At 34.0% G+C, this 15686-nt stretch overlaps 1 protein-coding gene across 1 annotated transcript; it reads right to left on the bottom strand.

The window, feature by feature from the left end:
• Positions 1-552: 552 nt before the first annotated feature.
• On the bottom strand, positions 553-1887 carry LOC107892176 (UPF0481 protein At3g47200). Its single transcript, XM_016817184.2, has one exon. It carries the CDS (start codon positions 1885-1887, stop codon positions 553-555), a length of 1335 nt encoding a protein of 444 aa, XP_016672673.2.
• Between the last annotated feature and the right edge of the window lie 13799 nt (positions 1888-15686).

Below are 15686 nucleotides of genomic sequence, written 5' to 3'. Positions count from 1 at the left end.
AAAAATCATTCGAAAAGAATATGGACAGGTCTAAATTCATTATCGATTTAAATTTTAAAATATTTTTTTATTTTTTAATAATATTTTACAAATCTATAATTTTTTAGAAATTTTAAATTTTTTATAATTAAAAAAGAAATCAATAAGCAGACCTGATAAGAAGGAAGAAGGGAGCGTTTGGCTATCGGAGAAAATCAAGGCCATATTGCAGTCAGAAAATGCTGATGAACTAAGGGGATGGATGGATAGTGCATTGGGAGAGAATTACTGTTTTGATTTAGTTGTTACATTGGCAAAGCTCCCAAGAGCTTGAACCGAAGAAGACCAAATGCCTAAGACAAGTTATGGAGATGGGTCGATGAATCTCCCGAAGGTGATCATACATTGATCTGCGAAAACTCTTTCAAACCTCTAGTAAGGACATCATTTACCAGTATGTGAATTATCCGTTAAAAGATCCAAATTTCTACTATTATTTTCTATTTTCAGCCATTTTGAAATGTTCAGGTAGTCCTGTAAATTAAGAAAATCAAGTAAAGAAGGCAGCATAGTTCAATTCTTTTTTATGTATGTTTGCCACACTGTGAGAACCAACATGACAACAGCATAAATTTGAGCAGCGATAGCCCAAGGCTTGCTGAAATAGTTTTGCACATAGTATGCTCGCCATTGAGGCCACATCCGTTTACAATGACGATCGAGTTTATTACAAAGTTCGGAATAATAGAATTCCTTGACAAAAGCATCATTATAAAGATTATTGAAAAACTGGGTTGCATCGTCGGGACTCAACCAGTTGTCGAAGATCTCCCTCTTGCACAGTATCTCCATGTCGTTGGTGGTGTCAATGAGGTTATCGAGGAGCTTGGCATAGCAAGTGAATATAGGTTGACATTTAGGCAAACACTGCTCGTACGCAATCAGGTTCCGGAAGATCGTTTCAGTCGTCTCTTGGATCAGCAATGATGGGATTGTGAGACAACCATCTCTAAACCTTATGTCCAAGACGCTGTCTGGTTCTGGTACAGCTTTCACGAATTTTACACCTGCTTCTTTGAGCCTAGTGATGGAACGAATCGGCTGCCAGCTGGATTCGTTTTTTTTTACTGTTTCTTGGAATGGTAACACCAAGGATGATCTTAACAAATCAAGAATATGCTTGATATTTTCGTCTTTGAAACGGCTTGTATTTATAGGAGGGGGATGAGAAGTGAAGGTATTAGCAAAGAACATGAGGGCAAGTTCAATCAAGGACTTGGTTTCACAAGGGAGCCTAGATTTTTCATACAAGAGATCAAGCACTAACCAGGGGATTTGATTCTCTAACAAAATCAAGTCATGGTGTAGATATTGCAGCATACATGACATGGAGAAAATCGGGTCGTCCGGCTCTGGCTTCACCACTTCCGCATCTTTACGAAACAGCTCGATAACGAAGACACCATCTAGCAGCATTGTTTTAACGAACTCATCACCCAATTCTGCTGCAAAATCACGGCCTGCATAGCAAGAACTGGCCTCTTTCTTAATCATCTCAACAGAATCAATCCAATCAGATAAAACATTCTGTTCTTCAATCTCTTTGGATTGTTCGGACATCGTTTCATAGCGACTTCCGATCACCCTGGAAAGGAGAGCCTTCAAGTACTTGACTTTGATTTTCTCAGTGGCTAACAAGTTTCGTTTTCCATGGTGCATTGGCCCAATGGAGAAACAATTGGGGAGAAAAGAGGTCTCTTTGTGCCTGAAGAGTATGGTTGGGGTTTTGAAGATGCAGTAGCTTTGGGGCATGGATAAACATGCATCCCTTAGCTCAACCTTCAGGGAACACAATGATCCAACACTGATGACAACGTTTTCATTTGATCTTCCACTTTGTGCCTCCATTTTCCAGCCTGCAAAGAAGTATTTTAAAAAAATGGCAAAATGAGTTAATAATAGCTTGTATCTATCATGGATTTTTGGGGTACTCGTTAATTTATACAAGTTGAAACTATCAAGTTATTGTTTCAAATAGATGGCAGAATGAGTGAGAATACTGGAAAAGAATCTAAGATATAGTTAAAGCAAATCGCATATAGAGTGCTCTTGTTTTTTCTCCTCTAAATCATGGTGTGGAGTAGATGCGTTGCTTCATGATCTAAAAAGGTTGTAAATATTAGTTGTCACAATCTGGCGGTCACTTGGTCCATTCCAAGCTTTAACATTCGCCTTCTTCACTGTATTGAATTCTTTACAATTAGTGGAGAAAGATGGAGAGCATACATACAAGATTGGGACATATCTCATTATTCTTTTCTTCCGGGGCATGCCACAATAATATTGCAGTTTCGGTATTTAATTCCATTAAAATTCCAGTTTAAAATTAAGATTTGATTTAAAAATTTACTTCTTTACCCTTCTCTTTTTTGCAAACCAAACCTTAATTATTATTATTTTTTAATTTAGCTTTTAGCTCTTGGAGAACTGCTTTTCAATGAGTATGATTAAATTTTCTACTTTACAACTTTATGTCTAAAACCGACATTTTATCTTCTTAAATGCCAAATCAAAAACACTTCTTAAAAGTTTTTTTTTCATGTCATGCATTTTGCAAAAGTAGTTTTCAACCCTAACGGTAAACTATCCCTTGGTCATTTTGGTTGAAGTTAATTTCAAATTCAAATTCAAATCATCTTCACGTTAAAGCCACTCTAAGACTCTCTTTGGATAAGCTGTAAGGCTGGTTTTTGTGAGATTGAAAATAACAATTACAATGAAAGTAATTATTGTAGAAATGAAATTGAGTATTATAGTGGTGAGATTAAAACCAGTGATAAGATATGTATTTAGATTTAAACACACATTTAGCGATGTAATCAAAATAGAAATCACTTATAAATATCGATTTTAAAATGTTTTTATAATATAATAATTTATATTTATATTTACAGTAAATAATAAAATATAAAATAAATTTATATTTTCATTAAATTATAATTAAAAATTATTAAGATATATTTATATTTAAAAATAATTTATACAAACATTGTAACACCCTCAAACTCGACCTAATTGTCGAGTCCAAGCTATAGTGTGTCACATTCGTTGCCGAAGCAATTGCGATCAATTCACAATTTAATTATACAATTTATATGATAATTATTTGACAATAAACATTCATTAATCATACTAAAGGAAATTTATATTTGTTTTATAAAAGAACCTAATAACATACAATAAATCCAATATATATTTTTCTACTAGAATATAAGATATAACATTTAATTAAAACATCATCTCGTTACCATAAAACTTAACCTATTAGGTACATGCCAACCATAAGTAACATTTGAAACAACAAACATTGTTGAAACCGGGACTGCGTATTGGATGCTGAGGTCGATGCACAGAAATCTTGCATTAAATCTAACCTTCGCATGGGAAATACAATCCATATGCTGAGTAAAACATTCAATGGTATTTTTATAATTTGAAAAGATACTATTAGCATTAACAGTTCTAATCTATGTAAATATGAATATCTTTATGCACATATTTATCATTTCCTTATAACTTGAAGTTATCAAGCTTAACATTCTCGATATAAACATGTTAGGTAAACAAAATTTCTAACACCCCTCTCCCGATCTGGTCGCTAGACCCGAGCTAGAGGATACTTCAACGATTCAACTTGCACTTAGATACTTTACCAAGAGCTCACATCTACACATTTTACCAAGTTAGTTCACATATAACAACTTTAAGGAATTAGTTTGCAGACACTTGACAAAGCCAGTTCGCCTATACATGACAAAATCAATTAGCGCATGACTACATGCAGAATCAGTTCACACATACGTTACAATGACAGTTCGCGCCTTGACATAACTTGCGCATTTACATAGTCCACACATTGACTCAATTTATGTAACACTCGTAAGGTACATACAAATATAGAAACAATTTATTTCATCATTGTTTCAATGTATAAATTCATGCATAAATTAATATTCAATTAAAATCGAGCCTTAAACAAGTTTACAAGAGCTTTGGAGTTATCCTGATCTTGCAGGAGGACCAAACTAAAAAAATTTTAAAATTCAAGTATAGGTATCAATACCAAGGCCAAGTACCAATATCAAATTGGCAATCTGTCATTTTTAAAACTCTATTCATTTGGTAAAGTATCGATACCTCAAACCAAGGTATCGATACCTTCTTTCCAAATGGCCAAAAATCACATGTTTTTAGTACTTTTCATACCCCAAACTCAAACCCATTCCAATTAGTGTTTTAGACACCTAAAACCTGCATAAAATCATCTTAAAAGCATACAAAAAAATTCCTATTTGGATAACCTAATAATCAACTAACCAATGTACCTCAAAGGCACCAATTCACAACAACCTTAACATACCATGTTAATTAATTAACCATCCAATTATTCAATTCACTCATGCTCAATCATGTAGCTTAAGAATCGACATATACATGCCACAACATGATAATAAACTTGTGCATATTAAACATTTGCCAATTACATTATAGGCTTAATATCAACTAAGTTCTCAATCAAACAAAGCATAACAAGATAATATGACATCCCCTAAATACATGCCACATATAACCAAGTTCAATCGATTATAAATCTACTAAATTTTGTCTTTCTAAAGATGCATATGCCATTTAACAAGCTACCATCACATACACATCTTCATATATCCTTTACCGCTTTAAAAGTAAACATTCGTCAAGGTTCAAATCTCAGCCATCATCCCAAAATAAACATATATATATTAGCCCTACATACGTACCATTTATGACTACAACATTCTCATCTGTATAATCGTTCCAATTTACCCAACTCAATAAGGCACAAATTATTTATGCCACATTTTCATTCCAAATTTATATAATTCTAGCATATCATCTACTAATATTAAAGATATAATCAATTTAAGCCAACATCCATGTAGCAGAAAAAACAACTACTAGCAAGACGTTGATGATTAATTTGTAATTTTTTCCTTTTCCGCGATTATCCTTCGATTGGTTCAATTCTCGATCTAAAAAATAATTCATTTCAATTTATCAATTCCAAATATCTTATAAAAGCCTATGTTAAGCATGTATCAATTCAATTTCATCTTTCAGGTCATATTTCGAATGTCCCCTAAAGTTTTGCATTTTATTCAATTTAGTCCTTAAAACCGGTGCTAACCTAACTTTCAATTTAGAACTCAAATTTTCAACCTAATTTCACTATAGTCCAATATGGACCTCCTATTTCTCATTTCTACCAAAAATTTCAAAATTTATGCATGTTAGCCCCTATTGTACAAAACTATAAATTAATTTCACAATTTAGTTCTTTTTCATTTCTAAGCTTAAGATCTATCAATTTAGTATTTAAAACTTCAAGAATTCATCAATGGCATTTTTCTCAAGTTTTAAAAGTTATGAAAAATAACACAAAGTTAACTAAATTAAACTCCCAAAATTTAAAAAACATAAAAATTACAAAAAAAAATAACCGAAGACTTACTTAAATTTTAAGGTTAAAGCTTCCAAAACCCTAAATGGCATTAAGCCTTCTTTTCTTTCTCGTTGTTTCGGGTAGGGAGGAAGAAGATGATAATAATTCTCTCTTCCTCCACTATCTCTAGTAGAGGTGATCATGGGCCGGGCCCTGCCTGAAATATTGGAGGGTTCGGATAAAAATATAGGCCCGAAATATAAGTTAGGGAAAAACAACGAGGCCCGTTTAGAAAACGGGTCGGGCCTCAGGCACCACTTTTTTGGCCCGGGCCCGGCACGGCCCGGCCCGAATATATAATAAATATTTATTTTTTATTTTTTTATTTTTAAATATTTTTAAATTGCTTTTTTTAAATAAATTTTTGGTGTTTATTAAAAAAATGGGCCAGGCTGGGCCCGGGCCTAGGACGCGGGCCGAAATTTTTTTGGGCCCGACTTGAATCCGGCCCATGATCACCTCTAATCTCTAGTAATATACATTTAATATTCATTCTTTTACTTTATTTTTAATTCATTTTACCATTATTTATTTATTTACCCATTTAGCCTCCCATATTTCATGTAGTTAGCCACCGTCTACTACCCTTATCAAATCTCATGGTCTAATTGCTAACGTGGCCTTTGTCCCTTGCTTTTAATTACAACTTCTTTGGCAATTGAGCTTTTACCAATTTTATAATTTAGTCTTTATACATTAATTAACTATTCAATTAACAAAATTAAAGGACCAAACTTTTATTAAATTTCATACTAACCTCATAAATATCATTTATTTACGGGCTCAAACATCAGAAATGAGGTTCCGAAACCACCGTTTCTAACACCACTAACTTTCGAGTCATTACAAACATTATATAATAGCATAGTTTATTATGTATTTACTTTTTATAAATTACTAAATGGTTTAAGGGACAAAAACGCCATTAGTAAAAAATAAAAAAATCAATTAAACCCTTAAAAAAATCACTCTATTAAGCCTTTAAGGACAAAAAAAAACCTAGCCCTATCGGTAAAGAAAACTATCAGTTGATCTATTTGACTGTTTATAAAGTTGATGTGACATATGGTGCTAACGTGACATGCCACGTTAGAAAAAAATTTTAAAAAATTAAAAAAATGTATTTTTAAAATTAATAAAAATATATATACATCTAAAATGAACATGGAAAAATAGTAGTCCATATTTATTTGAATTTGGATAATCATTTGTCCAAAGTCATTCTAGTTGAGTGCAAAAGTATAAAATTACTAAAAATGATAATAAAAAATCAAATATATAAAAAGGTAAAAGAAATTATTAATAATTTATAAATATAAAAATTAATAAAAATGTACATCTAAAATGAACTTATACAAAATGATGTCTAGATCCAAATGAATCAGAACAAATGTATGTCAAGATTCATTTTTTATTAGTGCAAAACTATAAAAAAATTATAAATTATAAAAAAATAATTATTAAAAATTTAAAATCCCTTTTACGTTTTGGTGTTCCAAATTTATTTTAAAATATTAATAATTATTTTTTAATTATAATCTTTTTATAATTTATTATGTGTTAATAATAATAAGATGTATGTAAATGTGCCTGAGATCAAAATAAGAACTCAATCAAATATATATAAGAAGCTTATATAGTAAAATTTCACAAAACAAAACATTTTTTATAATTATATATTTTTTAATTTTGCATTAATAAAAAATTAATTTGGACATTGATATGTCTTGGTTTATCTAAATCTAGACTACCATTTGTTCAGGTTTTTTTTAGATGTGCATTTTATTAATTTTTATATTTTTTATAAATTATTAATATTTTTTTGACTTTTTTTACATATTTGAATTCTTATAATTATTTATATATGTTTTTATAGTTTTGCACTCATCTAAAATGAATTTGAACAAATGGACAAAGTTCATTTTATATGTATTTTTTTATTAATTTGGCCACATCAATGTTGTTAACGGTCAAACCGGTCAATCAACGGTTTTCATTAACGGAAAGGTCTAGTTGTTGTTTTTTTTTTTTTCATTAAGGCCTCAATAGGTGAATTTTTTTAAAAGGACTTAATTGATTTTTTAACATTTTTTTACTAAGGGCTTTTTTAACCCTTAAGCCTTCTTAAATTTATATTTATCTATACTATTATTTAAATCTTTGATTGAGTTAATGTCACGAGTCAAGCAGACACCAAAACAAAGAATAAATCATTTGCATATGGTGGGATTTAAACCCAAGACATTTTGGCCAATAAAACTTTAACTTTTCCACTCAACCAAAGTTTTATTCTAAAATATTTTATACATATTAATTTTATTATACAAAGTTTATGACCTCGATCAATTGTATATATTGATAATGTCATTGATTAAATTGGTGTCACAAATTATCTCTACAACTCAAGATTGATCACAACACCATGGTAAACAATTGTAATGCACTAATTAATATTCTTAATATGATGTAGTTATGTGTTTAAATTTCATTTTACTTATAATTTAATCTTTTTTATTTTAATATTAAATATTGTATGTATTATTAATAATTAGTTTCAAAACATACATTTTATTTTTTATTATATGTTATTTTTAAACACACATCTATGTTCTAAATAATTAGTTCCCATACGCATTCGTATATGATGGAATTTCTAGTATTATATAATATGTTTAATATAAGTATCACCTATTTCTACATTTTCAATTTAGACTTATATTAAAGTACTAAAAATATTTTCACTGGACAATTTAGCTCGAGTTGAAAATCACCTAGAACTTTTCAGGAATCTCACCTTAGTGATGTTATTTAAATACTGATGAATGCTTTAGTGAGGGTTTTTTTTTTTTGCTTTAATAAAAATATTTTCTTTTTAGTTATCCAGTTGCCTACCTATTAGAAGATTGTTTCCTAATTAACATTACTGAAGTTGCCTATATTGAGGCTACTATTTGATGAATAAAATATATAGTTCAGCTTCATTTCCTCGAAGTCTGTTTTCTTATTAAAGTCTTTTATTCAGTTTTAGTAAAAAAAATCTCTGTTAACAGTGGCATTAGAGTCGGGTTATCAAAAACAAAACAAAAAAAATAGTTTTTCGTATTCCATGGTGCTGAAAATTTCGTGCAACCAGTAATACCTCACTTTGGTGATCATTATGAATCACTAGAGCATGCCAATGGAGAATTTTCTAATATCAAAAGAGTATTGACAAGTTGTCTCAGATGGAGTGCCAGAGTCAACGGCAACAATCTCAGACACAAAAATAGAGAGGATGAAGTTGAAGGATCTTATGGCCAAAAACTACTTGTTTCAGGTCATTGAATGCTCAATCTTGGAAACAATGCTTTGCAAAGATACCTCCAAGCACATTTTGGACTCCATGAATAAGAAATATCAAGGATCAAATAGGATCAAGAGGCAACAGTTACAAGTTCTATGATCTAAATTCGAAATATTACGGATGAAGAATGGAGAATAATTTTTTGTTTCTTTCTCAAGAACAATGGCAATAATCAACGAAATGTGAATCCATGGTGAAAAGATTAAGGAAGTGACTGTGATTAAGAAAATTTTGCAATCAATGACACCATAATTTAATTATGTGGTATGTTCTATTAAAGAATCAAAGGATCTTGATACTCTTTCTCTTAATGAGTTGCAGGGCTCTGTATTAGTTCATGAGAAGAAAATAGTTTTGTAGCACAAGGAGGAGCAAGCACTAAAAGCTTCTACAAATCATGTGTCTTTGCCTAGTCAAGAAAGAGGTTGAGGTGCTAAAAAAAGAGGTCGAGGCAATAGAGATTGAGGCAAGCACCACCAACACAATATGAATGATCAAGATTCATCTTAAGACAGATGCAAAGGATATGATAAGTTCTCCAAATCGAAAATTGAGTGCTATAGATGTCACAAGCTTGGGCATTATCAAGCCAAGTGTTGAACCTCAAGACAATGAGAAGACCTCGAAATCAAATTTTGTTGCACGAAAAGAAGAAAAAACATTGTTGATGGCAGCTCATGAAAATGTGGACAAGACCAAAATAGAAGTTTGGTATGTAGACACAGGCTGCAACAACCATATGAGTGGTAGAAAATCCATTGTTTCTCATTTAAATGAAAATTTTCATACTACTGTCAGTTTTGGGGATAAATCTACTGTAAAGGTCCTGAGAATTGGAGATATTAAAATAAACACTAAAAATGGCTTTATAGAAACAATATCTAATGTCTTCTATGTTCCTGATTTAAAAAGCAATTTGTTTGGTGCTGGTCAATTGTAGGAGAGGTTATGTTATAACCATTTTGGGATGGAGCTTGTGAAATACATGATCCTTCAAAAGGTGTAGTAGTCATTTTTCAAATAAGCTCGAATAGACTGTTTCCATTACAGATAAAAAGTGTTCAGACATGTTTGCAAGCCAAAGTAGATGATCCATCATGGTTATGGCACTTTTTTGGTCATCTAAATTTCGGTGGACTAACTACACTCTAACGGAAGAATATGGTGATAAAACTTCTTCAAATAACTCTTCCAGCTGATCCAATATGCAAGGAATATGTTGTTATCAAACAACACGGATCTCAATTTTCACAAGGAAAGCCATGAAGAGCAAAAAAAGTGCTAGAGCTAATTCACCCTGACATTTGGGAACCAATTAATCCAACATCAAATTGAGGGAAATGGTATCTAATCACTTTTATTGATGATTATAGTAGAAAAACATGGGTGTTCTTCTTGTAGGATAAATCAGAAGCCCTCTTGTCATTTAAAAGCTTCAAAGCTCAAGTTAAAAATAAAACAGAGAGTTCTATTAAGATATTGCGAACTGATTGTGTGAGAGAGTACAGTTCAAAGGATTTTGAGACATTTTGCACTGAACAATACATTCGAAGAGAACTCACCGCTGCATACACACCACAACAAAACTGTGTGTCAAAAATGAAAAATTAAACCATTCTCAAAAGGGTGAGAAGCCTGTTGGAAAAAGAGAACATTTCAAAGGCTTTCTGGCTAAAAGTTTTAAATTGGAGCATTCATGTTCTGACTAGAAGTCTCACCTTTTATGTTCAAAACACGACTTTGGTGAAAGCATGGAGTGGTAGAAAACCAACTGTAAATCACTTTAAAATTTATGGGTGTATCGATCAGAAAAGGAGAAAACTTGATGATAAGGGCGAAAAATGTGCTTTTCTTGGTGTAAGTGAGACAACCAAGGCATAAAAATTGTTCAATCCGCTCACTAAGAAGATCATCATCAACAAAGACGTCTTTTTTATGAAAATTCTACATGGAATTGCACTGAAAATGGTGTTAAACAACAAGAAATTCCCACTAATTTTTATAGAGATGAAGATAAAATTAAAGTTGCAACTCAAGAGTCAAATTCAGATGCAACTGATAATCACACGCAACTCTCTTGTGAAAATCAATTGGATAGTGATGTAGTCATCCATGAATCTTGACTGAGAAAGCGGCCAACTTGGATGATCGATTATGTAAGTGGAGATAAATTATTTGATGATGATCAAATTGCCCATTTTGCTTTGTTTGTGGATTGTGATCCCCTTACATTTCAAGAAGCTATCAAAGAACAAAAATGGAAAAAAGCCATGAAAGAGGAGATCAACTCAATAGAAAGAAACAACACTTGGGAGCTAACAGAAATTTCAAAAGGGTAGAAGTCCATTAGCGTGAAATGGGTTTATAAAACAAAATTCAAGAAGAATGACGAAATCAACCAGCACAAAGCTCGATTAATCGCCAAGGGATACTGTTGGTGTTAGAGGTAGTAGCAGACTGCTTCAGTCTTGCTTGGACAGCAAGCCTCGAGGCTTGAAGAAGAAACAAACGAGAAAGAAAATAGAAAAAAAGCTTGCTAGTGGAAAAATAGAAAAGAATGAAAGAATTTGAATGAAAAACAAGCTGAAATCTTTCGTTATCCTTGATAATAAGGTATTAAGCCATTACATATATCAGCTAACATGTAAAACAAACAAGTAATTACCTAATCAGCTACCTAACTCAACTAATCTGCCTTGAAACTTACAAAATTATCTTCCACATATTGCTATGTTGATTTTTCAATCAATCAACATCAAAAATTACATCAAAACATTTAACTACTTAATTCAATATGAACTAAATTACAAAAGGATTAAGAAAGAACTAAATGCAGCAAGTAAATCAGCAACTTCAAACTTCATCTGCTGCACACCATGGCTCGACTGCCTGCTGCCCTTTTTTCTTGCATGGCCACCTTTACATGGGAAGCTGGTTGCATGGGAACTAACTTTAACACTCCTCCTTAGTTTCCATGCTGGTAACACCTAGCTCCCTTTTTAATTTTGCAAATCTTGACACATTGAGTGCATTGGTAAAGATGTCTGCAATTTGCTCCTCTGAATTGCAATGAACCAGCTCGATTTCATGAGCTTGCTCCACCTCCCTTATAACATGTAGCTTGATATTGAAATGCTTTGTTCTGCCATGGAAGACAGGATTCTTTGCAATTGCAACAGCAGATTTGTTATCACAGTAAATCTCTATTGCCTCTTCTTGATTTTGGTTCAAATCAGTAAGAATTTTCCTAAGCCATATGGCTTGATTCACAGTAGATGCAGCAACAACATATTCAGCTTCTGCTATTGACTATGCCACTAGACTCTGCTTCTTAGAACTCCAACAAAATATGCCTGAGCCAAGCCTAAATGCATATCCAGATGTGCTCCTCATGCCATCACATGATCCAGCCCAGTCACTATCAACATAGCCTGTTAACTTCATGTTTTCAGCTCTTTTGAACAACACACCATGATCAATGGTGCCTTTGATGTATCTCAGCACTCTTTTAGCTACTTGAAAGTGCTGATTATTGCAACAATTCATGTATCTGGATAGCACACTAACTGTAAACATGATATCGAGCCTTGTTGCAGTCAAATACAGTAGACTACTAATGAGACTCTTGTACATAGTCTCACAAACTGGTTCACCACTTTCCTGCCTCGATAGCTTCACTCCAATAGCCATTGATGTGCTTGTTGGCTTGCAGTTTTTCATAGAGAACTTGTTTAAGACCTTCATAGCAAAGGAACTCTGGCTGAGAAAGATTCCATTTGCAGTTTGTTTCACTTCCATTCCTAGGAAGTAATTCATTCTGCCTAGATCAGACATCTCAAACATTTTCATCATTTTTCTCTTGAAGTCATGCAGCATATTCTTGTCTCCTCCAGTAACTAATAGATCATCAACATAAACTGAGAGGATAAGCTGAGTTTCAGCTTGATTTTTCTTCACATACAGTGTTGGTTCACTGACACTTCTCTCGAATTCCAAACTGATCAGGTAAGAGTCAATTCGAGTATACCAGGCTCGAAGGGCCTGCTTCAGGCCATACAAGGCCTTTTTCAGCCTGTACACCATGTGTTCTTTGCCTGGTATTATAAAACCTGGAGGCTGCTCAATGTAGATTTCTTCTTCTAGGAAGCCATTGAGAAATGCAGACTTCACATCCAGCTGATGAATGGTCCACTGATTTTGAGCAACCAAGGCAACTATCATTCTGACTGTGTCAAGCCTGGCTACTGGTGCAAAATTCTCCAGATAGTCCAGGCCATATCTCTGACTAAATCCTTTGACAACAAGCTTGGCTTTTAGCTTGTTAAGACTACCATCAGCATTTTGTTTTGCTCGATAGACCCATTTCACTCCAATGGTCTTTTTTCCACCAGGCTTATCAACTAATTCCCATGTCTGATTCTTCTGGATCATGTTGATTTCATCAACCATAGCCTATTTCCAGCCTTTATCTGGCTCAGCCTCTTCAAAATTGGTAGGTTCTGCTATAGCAACCTGTGCTATTTCATAAATTTCATCTAGGGACCTTGTGCCTCTTACAGGCACATCATCAATATCCATTTCAGGACTAAGCTGCTCGAGTTCGGCTTGATTAGGCACCAGGTCTTCTGAAATAGCTTCTGGTTCATTCTTCTCCCAATTCCAGCATGCCTTTTCATCAAAGATAACATCTCTGCTTACTTGAATTTTGCTTGTCAAGAGCCCTTCTTGATTGAGCTATAGCCTACTAAAATGCCAGGCTGAGCTCTCTTTGAAAGCTTATCCCTCTTTACTGCTGGTATTTGTGCATAGCACAGACAACCAAACACCTTCAGATGTGCCAAGGAAGGCTTGAATCGAAACCAAGCCTCGAAAGGTGTCTTGGAAGCAAGAGCTTTGGTAGGAAGCCTATTCTGAAGGTAGACAGCAGTGTTTACTACCTCAGCCCACATGGTTTTGGGCAGTTTCTTCTCAAACAGTAAGCATCTGGCCATATCCATCAGGCTTTTATTCTTCCTTTCAGATACCCCATTTTGCTGAGGTGTGTACACATTTGTTAGCTGGTGTTTGATGCCAGCATCATTGCAAATGTCTTGGAACTGAGCTGAAGTGTACCCAGTCCCATTGTTTGGTTTGGAACTGATCATTTCTTCTCAGCAGCTGAGTAGGACACAGCAAAGACCTACTCCTCTTGGTCACTACTATTTTCAACCACTTGAGCTTCAGCCTTTAGTTGTTGAAATTGGCTTTGTCTTGGTTTGGTTTAGTTTTTACAAACCTTTTCAACATGACCCTTCTTTTTGCAATGCTGGTATATAGCATCTGGTCTGAATCAGCATTTGTCTTCTGGATGACATGGCCTCTTGCAATGTCTGCAGGGCTGGTCTCTGCTTCTTGCAACATCAGGCTTAGGGCTTTTTGCCTCTATGAGCATTGGTGCTCGAGGCTTCTCTGGCTCTGGCTCTGGTTTGAAATGCACCTTCCTAATGGTCTTTAGCCCTGCTAGCTCTCCTTTGTTCCTGAGCATAGAAAGTGTTGATTAGCTCAGTTAAAGAGATGCTAGCTAGATATCTTGAGTCCTCTAGAGAAGATATCTTGGCCTCATATCTCTCAGGCAGAGTGGAGAGGACTTTCTCCACAATTCTTGCCTCACCAAAGTGCTCACCTAGGAGCTTTATGCTGTTAACCACTACCATGATTCTATCTGCATACTGCTTCACTGTTTCTTCTTCCCTCATCTTCAGATTCTCAAAATCCCTTCTCAAATTCAACAGTTGCTGTTGCCTTGTTCTTTTTGTGCCTTGAAACTCCTCCTTCAGCTTATCCCAGGCCTATTTTGGAGTCTCACAGGCCATGATCCTGGTGAAGATGACATCTAATACACAGTTCTGAATGCAGGACATAGCTTTGTGCCTTTTGGTCCTCCCATTAGCATGCTGTCTGATCTGAGCTACTGTAGGATTGGCCCTCAGTGGTGCTGGCTCAGCATCTGTTTTGACAACTTCCCACAAATCAAAGGCCTGCAGGTAAGTCTTCATCTTGACCAGCCATATGTGGAAGCCTTTTCCATTGAAGACTGGTGGGGCTGCTGGTGAAAATCCTAAAGAAGCCATTCAGGTTCTTTGGTTTGATACAGCAGGTCCACTAAGATAAGGGCTCTAGATACCAATTGTTGGTGTTAGAGGCAGCAGCAGACTGCTTCAGTCTTGCTTGGACAGCAAGCCTCGAGGCTTGGAGAAGAAATAAACGAGAAAGAAAACAGAAAAGAAGCTTGCTAGTGGAAAAACAAAAAAAAAGGAAAGAATTTGAATGAAAAACAAGCTGAAATCTTTCATTAACCTTGAGAATAAGGCATTAAGCCATTACATATATCAACTAACATGTAAAACAAACAAGTAATTACCTAATCAACTACCTAACTCAACTAATCTGCCTTGAAACTTACAAAATTATCTTCCACATATTGCTATGCTGATTTTTCAATCAATCAACATAAAAAATTACATCAAAACATTTACCTACTTAGTTCAATATGAACTAAATTACAAAAGGATTAAAAAAGAACTAAATGCAGCAAGCAAATCAGCAACTTCAAGCTTCATCTGCTACACACCATGGCTCGACTGCCTGCTGCTCTTTTTTCTTACATGGCCACCTTTGCATGGGAAGCTGGTTGCATGAGAACTAACTTTAATAGATACAAATAGGAGTTTGACGCTAATTACAAAGAGATATTTGCTCCAATTGCAAGTTTGGACATTGTTCGTATAGTTTTTTCCATAGCTGCTCAGAATTTGTGGAAGGTTTATCATTAGATGTAAAGTCAAC

Source organism: Gossypium hirsutum, chromosome D09 (assembly GCF_007990345.1).
Source record: "Gossypium hirsutum isolate 1008001.06 chromosome D09, Gossypium_hirsutum_v2.1, whole genome shotgun sequence".
NCBI lineage: Eukaryota > Viridiplantae > Streptophyta > Magnoliopsida > Malvales > Malvaceae > Gossypium > Gossypium hirsutum.
The sequence above is the reverse complement of the archived record's forward strand: the minus strand, read 5'-3'. Positions and strand labels throughout refer to the sequence as shown.